Below are 12509 nucleotides of genomic sequence, written 5' to 3'. Positions count from 1 at the left end.
TTTGTGCATAGACATTGTCTTTACATATATATATATATATATATATCAAATGATTTACTTCAACTATACTATATTAAACATTGATAAACTTGAAAAACGAAAAATGAATAATAATGAGGAACTTTCAGCAGTTTTGACAGTCATCAACCGAAAACAAAAAATGCATACTCGAATTCACAGGTTACATCTTGTTAACAATGTAGGACTCGCCTCTAAGATACCGTACGTAATATGTTATTCCCACGACAGCAAAAACAACGACTACAAAGCCGACAATTGACAACAGAATTGCATAGGCTATCTGAATGCTCCGGCGACGTACTGGTTCATCGTTTTCTTTCATAATCGCTGACATGACTTCATCCATTTCTGACTGACCAGTTCTCGGTTCGACTAGAATGTTTCCATGTGTACCCATCTCATATTTCTGTGTTTCATTGGTGACTGCAATTCGAACGATTTTGAATGGTTAACAATGACTGCAGAACCAGCACAATGTGTATAAAATTCTTACATGGAATAAGTATTTAGAAGTATGTATATTAGCATATTGACACTTGATGTAAATCTACCAAAACAAGCAAGATCATAATATCTTCAATAACAAAGCTCACGATCATGTAAACATGATTTGTGGTAGTTTTGTAAATCAGTACTACCTTTCCTAACCGGTGTTAAATTGCTATATACCTTATTTCTTAGTTTAGAGCTTCAGAATACTCTAATAGTAGCGAAAAAAAGAAAAGGGCAATGATTGCTAAATAATCAAAACAGCATATCATGGAAACATGAAAAACACCTTGGGATCAATTCTTTAAAATTTTTTTAAAGCTGTCAAGTAGCTACTATTAGGAAGTTTGTGAAAGTGCTGTGACGAAAAAGAAGCTTAAAACTGGTAAAAGCTGACAAGCTGCCCGTGATAATTGAAAATTTATGTGAAAACTAAAAAAGCATTGTTGATGTTAACTTGAAGTTCATTTAATTTAGGCTCCATATCTCTATCGCTACATGTACCTGCTCAACATCTGTCTCCTGTATTGCCACAGATGTACCATCATTTGAATGTTTTCAACATAAAAGTGATGTGTCAAAGAAAACCTCTTGCATTCATTACTATTTTATTTATCTAGTTTCGTATGTATCGTTTAGCTTTTTACATGTAGTTTTTACGTTGTTTTAAATAGCGCCTTCATTTTACTACCAAATGTAACTACTTGACATATCTGTTAAGTTTTCCGCTGCGAGATGAACATATTAAACAAAAATACAATACAATATTATAAAAATGTTTGTTGCAGCGTGCAACAAGTTTAACGCATAACAATGTATGCTTAATAGGAATTGCCTACTCAATACAAATATACAAAATTTGGGTGTTTAGCATCTTCTTTAAAACAGCTAATTTGAAACAAAGATAAAGCTTTCACTTTCATGACACTCTGAATTGTTTATAACAAAGGGCTACAAACCTTTCTAGGACAAATTAATATTAAAAAAGTGCTTGTAATAAGTGCAACTGTTGTAAAAAAAAACTTCATATTGTTTCAGTAAATGGAGATTTGGTAATTTTGGTAAATCTACTAAAGCCAGTTGTACTAAATTATATACATGTAGTTTATTTAGGGTGAAAATTCAATTGGATTTTAAAGTATTTGTTTGTATTTAGGCATGCAGTTGCGATAATGCAAAGAGGTGCCAATCCAAACATGCTCATGGTTTCCCCAACCATTGTGTTGAAAATTAACTGACAGTACGCACTGTACATGCATTATTAGTAACTGGTAGCATTAAAATTTTGGTTAAATAATATTTTTATGTAAGTTCAATAAAATAAAACTATTTGATTATATTAAAACCACAGTTTTTCTGCTAGAATGTTTAAAAATTGGTCGATCAAAATCCTTAATTATTAAAGCAGAGCTTGACCTTTAATAGTCATTGTTTTGCACAGAGAATTTTGTCAAATGTTCAACTTGTATACATGGGATATTGATGTAATTTTATAGCCATCACTCTAGAACTGATGTAGGATGTGTAAATACCATACAGAATGTTTTACGGTACTTGCGCGGCACACTGACTACCACCAAATTAGTAGCATGAAAAGCTGGCAAAGAAATGATTGAAACAGCAGCCATCACATCACATTCACAGATTGGTGGCCTACCTTGACATCAAATTTCTTCTGAATTTCTGAAGTACAGATATCTATGTTTAGGCAAAATATTTTTTTCAGTGTCGTATATTAAAAAATTATTCTGAAGTATGTCTGTCATGCTACTAATATCAAGATTATTGGTGAAAACTAAAAACATGTTTGTATTGTCATCAATGGATTATTTTAAAATGCTGTCAGTTATTCTCCAAAACAACTCTGAGGCAAAGAGTAATATGGTTGAAGTTAAGGTAAGGAAAAGTATGTATTAAAGCATCTACCTATGGGTGTAAGACTCTCTGTGTAACCTTGCTCATCGGTCATCAAGATCGTACCATCCATGTCAATGGTACCTGTGGTTAGACTTCCAGAAGCCGTTGTTGCATCATTTTTTTCCAGCTTTGTAAAAAGGTGTTTTTCAGAGGCCTTCTTGAAGCTTGGGAGAGAATTTATCCTTGTTAGATATGATGTGTCAGAAGTAGCTGCAATAGCAGAAACATTTGCATCACGAGATACGCGGATGTCTTGTGTAGTACTGTTTAATGGTGTAGCAATTGTAGTACGCTCCTGATGAGGTGTCTCACCAAGCGATGATTGTGGAATGGCTTGTTTGCTAGTTTTGTCATGATCTGTTTGGTTGTTGGAAGGCAATTTCTGACCTACTGTAGTGGGTATGACCAAATGTTGAACTGGCATACTGTGTATTCTTGTAGCCATAACTGATTGCAAAGATGTTTGACGTGCGTTTAAAAGCGACTCCTTTTGCGTGGTCGACTTGCCAGTCGTCACTCTCATAGCATCAGACTTATTGCCAGCTGTGGCGGTCGCCTGTCTTGCGCTATCTGACAAAGATCGAAAAGTAGATGACGCGGTTGTGTCTAGGCGGATAGCTCTCTCTGTAGACACATTACCTTGATTGGCTGATAAAACCTGTAGCGTGTCTTTGGCTATATCTGCAACGGTAGAATATTCATTAGTCCGCAATGAACTGGCTGTATTGACAGTTGTTGGCGTTTCAGGTAAGGCTCTCTGTGTGCTCAATGAAGATGCTGTTGTGTCAACTGTTTGATGTACATCCTGGATTGTGCCATGTTTGTCAGGTCCATTCATGACCATTTCACGAGTTGCTACTTGTTGATGGGTTTCTGTGATTACGGCACTGAGGTTGATATTAGTTGTTGGGTCATCTGATGAAGCAACTAGGTCAAAATCTGCTGTCGTGTTTACGCTCTGACCTGATGAGTCTAAACTGTGCTTCGTAGTACCCAAGTCAGTTTCAGTTGCTTGAGAAGTGGATTTATTCACTTCAACAACACGGTCAATATCAGTCGTTGTAAGCAACCTTCTAGTTTCTAATAAATGGTCAGTTCTGATAACATGTTCCCCAATATTAGTGGCCTCTTCATATGCAAGGTGGGTATTTGTAGTAGCTGGGCCAGTACCGCTCACTATTTCTGAGGCATGGTCAGTTGTCATGGCGACTAGAGCAACACCAATTTTAGGGGTGTCAGTTCTTATTTCTAGTGTTTCATCTGTCAAAGAGGTCGCCATGCCAGTTTTTGTATCTTCAAATGTCTGACCGGTTGTCGTGCTAGTCAGGTCAGTATCAGATGTCATTAGGGATTCTTGTGTTGTTACTAGGTTCCCACCAAATGTCGTTTTCAATAATTTGTCAGTAGTCATTGCAAGTACATCAAAATCAGTTGTAGTGGCAACTGGGTCATTGTCTGTTGTTGCTTCAAAGGTGTATTCAGCTGTAGTGGCAATTGGGTCACTGTCAATTGTTGCTTCAAAGGTGTAGTCAGCTGTAGTGGCAACTGGGTTACTGTCAGTTGTTGCTTCAAAGGTGTAGTCAGCTGTAGTAGCAACTGGGTCACTATCTGTTGTTGCTTCAAAGGTGTAGTCAGCTGTAGTGGCAACTGGGTCACTATCCGTTGTTGCTTCAAAGGAGTAGTCGGTTGTAGTGGCAACTGGGTCACTGTCAGTTGTTTCAATTGTGTAGACATTTGTCGAGGCCATTAAGTCAACATCAGTTATCGTGGTAACTGGATCAATGTCTGTAGTTGTTCCAGGGGTATCATTTGTCGATGTGACTAGGTCAATATCAGTTGTCGGGGTCATATGATGAAAACCAGTAATAGTTTCATATTTGAGGTCAGTGGTGAAGGTAACTGGGTCACTATCAGTTGTTTCAACAGTGGGATCATTCGTCGTAGTAACTAGGTCAATATCAGTTGTTACTGTTCTCATTTCAAAGGTGTGGTCAGTTGTAGCTGGAGCAGCAGTAGTGCTCGTCACAACCATATTATCTTCTGTTGTTGTTCCTAGACCATTAGTTGTGGTTTCCATGGTAAGGAGTCCTAAAACAGAGTTGTGTACCATTACTACAGTGCTATACATACCGCAAAACCTCTAATTGAATGCCACCTCTATTTGAACGCCACCTCTATTTTAACGCCACCTCTGTTTGAACGCCACCTCTATTTGACCGCCACTACGAGAGATGGATTGAAAAATAGAGTGCCACCCTCTATTTGAACGCCATCTCCATTTGACGGCCACTTTGATTATCTTTGATCTTTATGAATCTATAATATCAAGTGATTAGTAGAAAGTGCCCACAAGATCATATAAATAATGAATCGTTAACATTAATAACAATCAAGTCTCCCATTGTCCAATTCTGAAACTTTTCGCTTTTTTTCGTTAAAACTTTGAAAGCAACACCATAAAAATAATTAATAACGGTCTCAGGCTAATAGTAGTTCCTTGTTTAATGCAGTCTTGATACTTCGTAGTACATGTATCTATAAAAAAGGGTGTAAATTTACGATAGTAAATGAACTTTGAAAGCAACGCCATAGAAAAAATTACTGTCTCAGACTAATAAGAGTTCCTTGTTTAACGCGGTCTTAATACTTCGAAGAACATGCATAGAAAAACAGTTTGCAAATTTTGGGCCAAAATTTACATTTAGCGAGCAAACTTTGACACGTTGCATTTGTGTTACATGCAGCACGTGAACATTTCAATTTGCCAAAAAATTGTTTGGACGCTAATATCAACTAGTTCAGCAGTACAGAAGAAGAGTTGAAGCCAGAAGATATTGTGGGAGGTATTGGACAACTAGAAGATGTTCGTTCCTGAACGTTAATTTTTGTTGCTGCATGTAATATAAGTATGATTTGTTTATGTCACTCGTCCATGAATATATATTTGTACTATTTGATAGATTATCATTATATAACTTGTAAACTTGTAGATTTATAGCATATTATTTGATAGCTTACTTGCGGTTATCTTAAAATGGCTTACAATGGATCGACGCCCAAAAATCCTGTTCTATTGCACATAAAAAGCCAGTTTTGGCTACAAACTGTAGCAAACATATCAATGAGTGCAGTGAGCTTTTATGTAACGTTGTTAAATACAGTTATAAAATAAAATTATAACTTCCAATTTAGAATGAAATAAAAATTGAAGATGCCAACAAATTGCAAAAAAGGACACAGGCTATAATATCATCGCAGGTCAATTGCAAGCAATAGATATCAACTAGTAGAGATACATGTATTTCTCGGTTTCTCGCTGCATATTTATTAAGAGATCTTTGACGAGTTGCAGGTAAGTTAGCAGATTTATTGCTTCCAAAAGGTTTAATATTGGTTCTCCACCGGAGAAAAGGGCAAAATATAGGCGACGTTCGCTTGGTCTGTAATAGGGCTAAATTTATTTCCCGAAAAATCTGACGAGGCATTTGCAAAATACACTGCTAGCTCCTATTTGAACGCCGCCTCGAATTGACTGCCACTATTGAGAAAGGGATGAAAAATAGAGCACCATGGTGTTTAATTAGAGGTTTTACGGTATGTGTTAAAACGGACGGTATGTGTTAAAACTGACGAGTGTTCAGTCATACACTCCAGTAAGATAGCATCAGAGTTTATTCAACTCCTTAATAATGCTGCAAATAGTTAATCACACACTGCAATAAGCGCACTCACACATACCCAGGAAAGAAAACATCTATTTTAGGATAGGGTACACATGAAACACTCTTGCAATCTTACGTGAAGTTGTCCTCTACATGTGAATTTCAATGAGATGTAATTAATGAATTAATTCATCCATGATCCTAGAAAAAGTCTGATAATACATTCTAGCATACACCAAACTGCTACGTTATAATGCGATGCTCAGTTCTCAGTAACTGAAAGACAGGAAATGTGTATAAAAATTACAAAACATACACTTTATCATTTAGCCTCGTAAAACCCAAACAATAAAAACATAGGTAACCCAAACATGCCTAAAAATGTGTAGGGGGTACCTGATTGGAATCCACACGCCTCATGTGTAATGTGAACTCTTACATATAATATAACACATGAGGCAAACCATTACATACCTCCTATGCATAGGAAATCTAAAAGCATTTTTAAATAAATACATTATGAAGAAATTTAAAGAGATTAATAATTATATAAGGAAATAATCAATAAAGAAGTTTTTATGGTTACTGTACCTTGAACAACCGGCGATTGGAAGTGTAGACTCGGTGATCGAGGTGCGAGATTAGAGGTGGTAATAGAGATACACAGCATAACTTAGTCTAACATAGACTAGGTCGAAAAAATAGAGATACACACGGTAACTTAGTCTAACACAGACTAGGTCAAAGTAATAGAGATACACACGGTAACTTAGTCTAACACAGACTAGGTTGAAGTAATAGAGATACACACGGTAACTTAGTCTAACACAGACTAGGTCGAAGTAATAGAGATACACACGGTAACTTAGTCTAACACAGACTAGGTTGAAGTAATAGAGATACACATGGTAACTTAGTCTAACACAGACTAGGTCGAAGAAATAGAGATACACACGGTAACTTAGTCTAACACAGACTAGGTCGATGTAATAGAGATACACACGGTAACTTAGTCTAACATAGACTAGGTCGAAAAAATAGAGATACACACGGTAACTTAGTCTAACACAGACTAGGTCAAAGTAATAGAGATACACACGGTAACTTAGTCTAACATAGACTAGGTCGAAGTAATAGAGATACACACGGTAACTTAGTCTAACATAGACTAGGTCGAAGTAATAGAGATACACACGGTAACTTAGTCTAACACAGACTAAGTGAAGTTTAAACTATTTTAGCTTCTAAATACTACAACTTTTTAGTGGTTTCCTTTTAATTCTTAATTTCAGCCTCTTTACTTATAAAACAAACTTCAAAACACGTTGAAAATCACATCAAATACATTGAACCTTGCACAATATGTATGAAATGTTGTGTGCCTAAGGGAGATGTTTGACTGTAATTAATCAACATACATGTATGTATAACAGAGATTCTTCACTAACCATCCTCAATTGAAAGAGAAACCTCTAGACCTCCAGATAAGCTCAGTGTGTAGGTACCAGGAGAGACCACATCAGGCTCCTTTGACAAGTACTCCAGCTTCAGCGCTAACAAATGGAAAGGTTTCTCAAAGTTCAACAGAAAAAAGTGGCAAAATCTCAATTTTTTTATGTGCATGTATTGACTACAAGCCATTCCTCACTACAGAATTGCATGAGTACAAAAAATACTACAAATTGCAAAGCAATAAATAATTACACATAGCTAATATTTAGCATCATATATAATACATACTGACATCATATATAATACAATGTACATACTGACATCATATATACATATATACATCATATATAATATATAGTGACAATGCGGTGTATCAATGTCAATGGTTAATAAGGAAACACGGCACATGCATACCACAGGTGTAGCTTCTAAAAGTTCACCAAAGAAAATGTCTTCGACGCTATTCACCGAGCTGCAGGTTTCGTGGTCTGGTAAAAATTTTACATATGTTTGTTCAACATTATCGACGAACATCTTTATTTTCATCCTATCTAACTAGTAGAATGCTAAATGTAGAATTGCGGTAATAATTTTATTACACTGGAAAATGAACTATTAAATGCTATGCTTATCGGTGAGATGTAAATAGTTGAAATTCAAAAGAATTTTTCCTATATTCATGAAAACAAAAGAAAGATCTTGACATAAGCCAGTGTGAGTAAGATGCCAGTCTTGGTTTGAGAATTTACAAATTAGTCATCACGAAGGATAGGTCATACAACTCTGCTTAAACCGACACCAATAGTTTGTAATACTAGCAACTCCAATTTTTGACTAAAGAGATCTCATTAAATTTCTTTATTTGAAAATAAATTTCATTCTTTCGCTTCTGACCAAACAAGTACTTTTCATTAAGTCTTTAATTATGTTATGTGAAAGTGAAGTATGAAGTATTGGAAGGTAAAAATTACCCGGTTTAGATGTACAAAAAAGGAAAATATTTCCATTATTTACCTATAAAACATGATTGTTTATCATGTGAAACATAAACCAATTGTTGCTACACTGAATTACAAAACATGTCATAAATTGCAAATTATATTTAACATAAAATCAGAAGACCATCAACTTACCTCTGCCACCAACAGCGATAGAAAAGCTGCCACTAGTTTCACTCACTGTCACATACGGTCCTCTCATGAGGATGGCAAAAGGATCGTATGAAATCCTTACTGTGTTGTTGGTGATATTTATATGGGGCTGAACCGCAGGCATGTGTAGTGTGGAGTTGGATGAGTGTGACGCAATGGTAAGGACAGAATCATAACCACCCACATACATATCTCCTACAAAAGAACATTGCTCATAATTGCAATGTGTCCACTTTATAGACTCGATAGATTTACTGATAGCTTTTTAGTAGACTACACAACGTGGACCTTCAATGTCTTCAACATGTTAATGAGCATTCAAATGTGTCTAATGTAAATTTCTATATACTCACAAGCTATCCATTTATCATCAGTTGTTCAGATACTTGGAGTTGTCTATCTTTGTAATATATTCTGACAGATACATTTTATGGTGTTATTGCTAATACCCAAAAAGTAATTTGTAATCAAGAGCAATGTCTTAGCAGAGACCTAAGATGGTGGATAAACAGAAGAATCTCTCACACACAGACAATCGAGTAGAGTTACTTACAGCACCATACAGACACTTTCTGTAGTCCCATAACATATACGACACTGTCAACTTTTGGTATACATTTATTTAATTTGATGTAACATTTTTAGTGTTAACAAAACATGCTTTATGTACGAAATCTTCGCTCAAGCTGTACACAAACAGTGCAGTGCTTAAGATGATATGAGAACACTTCTAACAATAAAATGTACTTGAAGAACGTTTCATATAATAGTACTTGTAACTGTTGCTCTCTTTTGGTGTTAGATGATGGTTTACAGCTTTTGGTCATGAATAAAATTGATTGTGTATTCACCACAGCTATAGGACAAACATCTGAAATATTGTTGTTGACAGTTTAGTATGACAACTAATTATGTGATAGATAAAGGAAGTGCACAGTTTGGAACAGTGATAGAGCTGTAATTCAGCCATGTGTACTGCGCACTGTGGAGGAATGACTAACCCAAGGGATACCATGTAGTAAGCCTAGCAGCCTGGTTTAGTTACCTAAACCACATAGCTGTGTGGATTAGGCAATAAGTAAACAGTCACAAAAATTCGTCACTATGAACTACAGATACAGTGCAACTATATATGCAATGTGCTCTACACTACACAACTCAAGGTTAAAAATGCATACCTGGCTATGTCACTGCTAATGATTACAAGAAATTACGTCAAACTCAAAACTAACGAGAAAATTTATTTTTTTATTTTTTGGCTATTTTAATCAGGAAAAAGTTTATTTTCCTGATTAATTTTAAAGTACCTTAAAATCTACGACTTGCCTGTCTCGGTGCCAAATATGTTTGATATGTAAAAAATAAGAGGACAACCTCAAGAAATCTTAAAAGATCCTTCATCTGGTATGACAGGTGTTTCATGGTTAAGCACGCAGAATGAAACACTAAACTAGCTAGCCACTTCCACAACAACATGAGTTCTAATAATTGTTATTAATTATTTGAATATTTGACAATTGGCCACAGTATAACAAAAAGAGGAGGCAACTATCACTTGATTGTTACAAAGGCCAATCATGGCATGATAATATTATCAGAGCAATACCTGGCAAGTAAAGAGATTCATTTCTAGTGCCATATATGAAATGGGTGCTGTTGACAAGCACCTCTCGTCTGAGCACATCATTAATATCGAAATAGACCGAGCAGTTTTTTGGCTCTCCCAAGAACTCTATAAAAGAGTTATTCTCCGCCCATCGCATGTCTAAACTCAGTGTATCCCGAGCTGCAACATTCTCTAGCTTTTCCTGCACCGGATAGCCTAAAATGGAAAGCATGAGCAATATGGTAAAGCAATGTAAGTAAATTGCATATTTATTAAGAGATATTTGACGAGTTGGAGGTAAGTTAGCAGATTTATGGCATCCAAAAGGTTTAATGCCGCACCACCGGAAAAAGAAAAATAAGCAACAATTACAATGCAGCTATTCGAGCAAACGAATCAAATATTTTTGTTTCAAAACTGTTAATTTTTGTTTCTGCACATATTATAAGCATGGTTTGTTTATGTCACTTGTTTTTGAATATATATTTGTAACATTTAATAGATTATTATGATTGTAATATAACTTGTAAACTTGTAGATTTATACCATATCATTTGATAGCTTACGTGCGGTTATCTTAAAACGGCTTACAATGGATCAACGCCCAAAACTCGTGTTCTGTTGCACATAAAAAGCCAGTTTTGGCTGCAAACTGTAGCAAACATATCAATGAGTGCAGTGAGCTTTTATGCAACGTTGTTAAATACAGTTATAAAATAAAATTATAACTTCAAATTTAGAACGAAATAAAAATTGTAAACTGCAAAAATTGCAAAGCAGGGCACAGGCTATAATATCATTGCAGGTCAATTGCAAGCAATAGATATCAACCGGTAGAGATATTTTTCAGCTTGCCAATGCATATTTATTAAGAGATCTTTGACAAGTTGGAAATTTATTGCATCCAAAAAGATTAATGTCACTCCACTGGAAGAAGAAAACAAAATGTAGACGACATCCCTTCACCCGCAGAAGGGTCAAATTTATCTCCCCAAAATTCTAACGAGCTATTTGAAAAATACAACACCAGCCTCTATTTGAAAACCAAATTAATGTACTAGATAAACAAAGACAGTTTTGATAAATTTGGGTAGATGTCTCACCTTAATATGTTTTGATCAAAGGATATGATCGTATGCACATTTTAGTATACAAGAATGTTTCTGACAAATATTTAAAAAATCAAAAATGCAAAACATGTATAGTTTGCATCTAAGAGGAGGTAGCAGATGCAGCCCAATTTTCTTTATGGCTGTATAAACTATATTCACTATATAAAGTAAAGGAGAATGATCCCATTGAGCTCCAGCATTATGGATTTAACAGCAGCTTTAACACATTCGATGAAAACTTTTTACAAAGTTCCATAACACATGGCTAAAGAAATTAAGGTGATGGTAGGGTAACTCCGCTTATTATAATAGTTACAAACCGACATAGATAGTAGCTTCCACCTCTCCATCAGCCAGAACGTAGTTGACGCAGGACCCGTTAAAATGAGGCACGCCATCTGAAATTATTGTGCCCAGTCTTTCACCACCTCGCCCGTACACATCAACCCTGGTACCCACGAGGCGTACTGTCTGTGCATCTGCATACACACATTTTGAAAATAAAACCCAGTTATAGCGCATTTGGTAGCATGAGCAGAGAGACACTTTTTTAGAGATTTCCAATAAAAATAATATGAACACAAGAAGAATGGAATATTCACATCACTGTATCCATACTGAATCTACAAGCCAAAATTGTATACAAACATAAAACCAGATTTAGTAAAACCTGCATTATTTGTGGGGAGGTTATATATCATTGGGCGGACCATGCCTACTGTTCTGAAGACTAAACCATAACCACTGTCATGTAGACCATGCCCACTGCATGTGGACCACTCTCACTGCCATGTAGATCATGCCCTGTCATATAAACTACATGTAAGTCATCCTCGCTGTCATGTGAACCATGCCCACTGTTATGTGAACCATGCCCACTGTTATGTGAACCATGCCCATTGATATGTGAACCATGCCCATTGTTATGTGGACCATGCCCACTGTTATGTTGACCATGCCCACTGTCACATGGACCATGCTCACTGTTATGTGGACCATGCCTACTGTTATGTGGACCATGCCCACTGTTATGTGGACCTTTCCCATTATCATGTGAATCGTGCTTACTGTCCTATTGACACTGGTCTGTTTATTGCAC

The 12509-nt window shown here is 36.0% G+C and overlaps 2 protein-coding genes across 3 annotated transcripts; both read right to left on the bottom strand.

Moving 5' to 3' along the window:
- Window positions 1-181: 181 nt before the first annotated feature.
- LOC137394885 (serine-rich adhesin for platelets-like) lies at window positions 182-3869 on the bottom strand. 2 transcript variants are annotated; one of them, XM_068081661.1, is made up of 3 exons: window positions 2437-3869; window positions 2168-2193; window positions 353-444 (listed from the first exon to the last, which is right to left on the bottom strand). In XM_068081661.1, exons 1-3 carry the CDS (start codon window positions 3836-3838, stop codon window positions 394-396), a joined length of 1479 nt encoding a protein of 492 aa, XP_067937762.1. In that variant the 5' UTR covers window positions 3839-3869; the 3' UTR covers window positions 353-393. The 2 variants fall into 2 exon arrangements, with proteins under 2 accessions (XP_067937761.1, XP_067937762.1); XM_068081660.1 differs by lacking the exon at window positions 2168-2193 and having other exon boundaries at window positions 182-444.
- Window positions 3870-3875: 6 nt separating this feature from the next.
- Window positions 3876-10530, bottom strand: LOC137394091 (uncharacterized). Its single transcript, XM_068080810.1, has 6 exons — window positions 10299-10530; window positions 8675-8887; window positions 7538-7642; window positions 4033-4515; window positions 3974-3980; window positions 3876-3891 (listed from the first exon to the last, which is right to left on the bottom strand). Exons 1-6 carry the CDS (start codon window positions 10528-10530, stop codon window positions 3876-3878), a joined length of 1056 nt encoding a protein of 351 aa, XP_067936911.1.
- Between the last annotated feature and the right edge of the window lie 1979 nt (window positions 10531-12509).

The sequence above is a fragment of the Watersipora subatra genome, chromosome 4 (assembly GCF_963576615.1).
Source record: "Watersipora subatra chromosome 4, tzWatSuba1.1, whole genome shotgun sequence".
Classification (NCBI taxonomy): domain Eukaryota; kingdom Metazoa; phylum Bryozoa; class Gymnolaemata; order Cheilostomatida; family Watersiporidae; genus Watersipora; species Watersipora subatra.
This window is presented reverse-complemented; position numbering and strand designations above follow the sequence as displayed.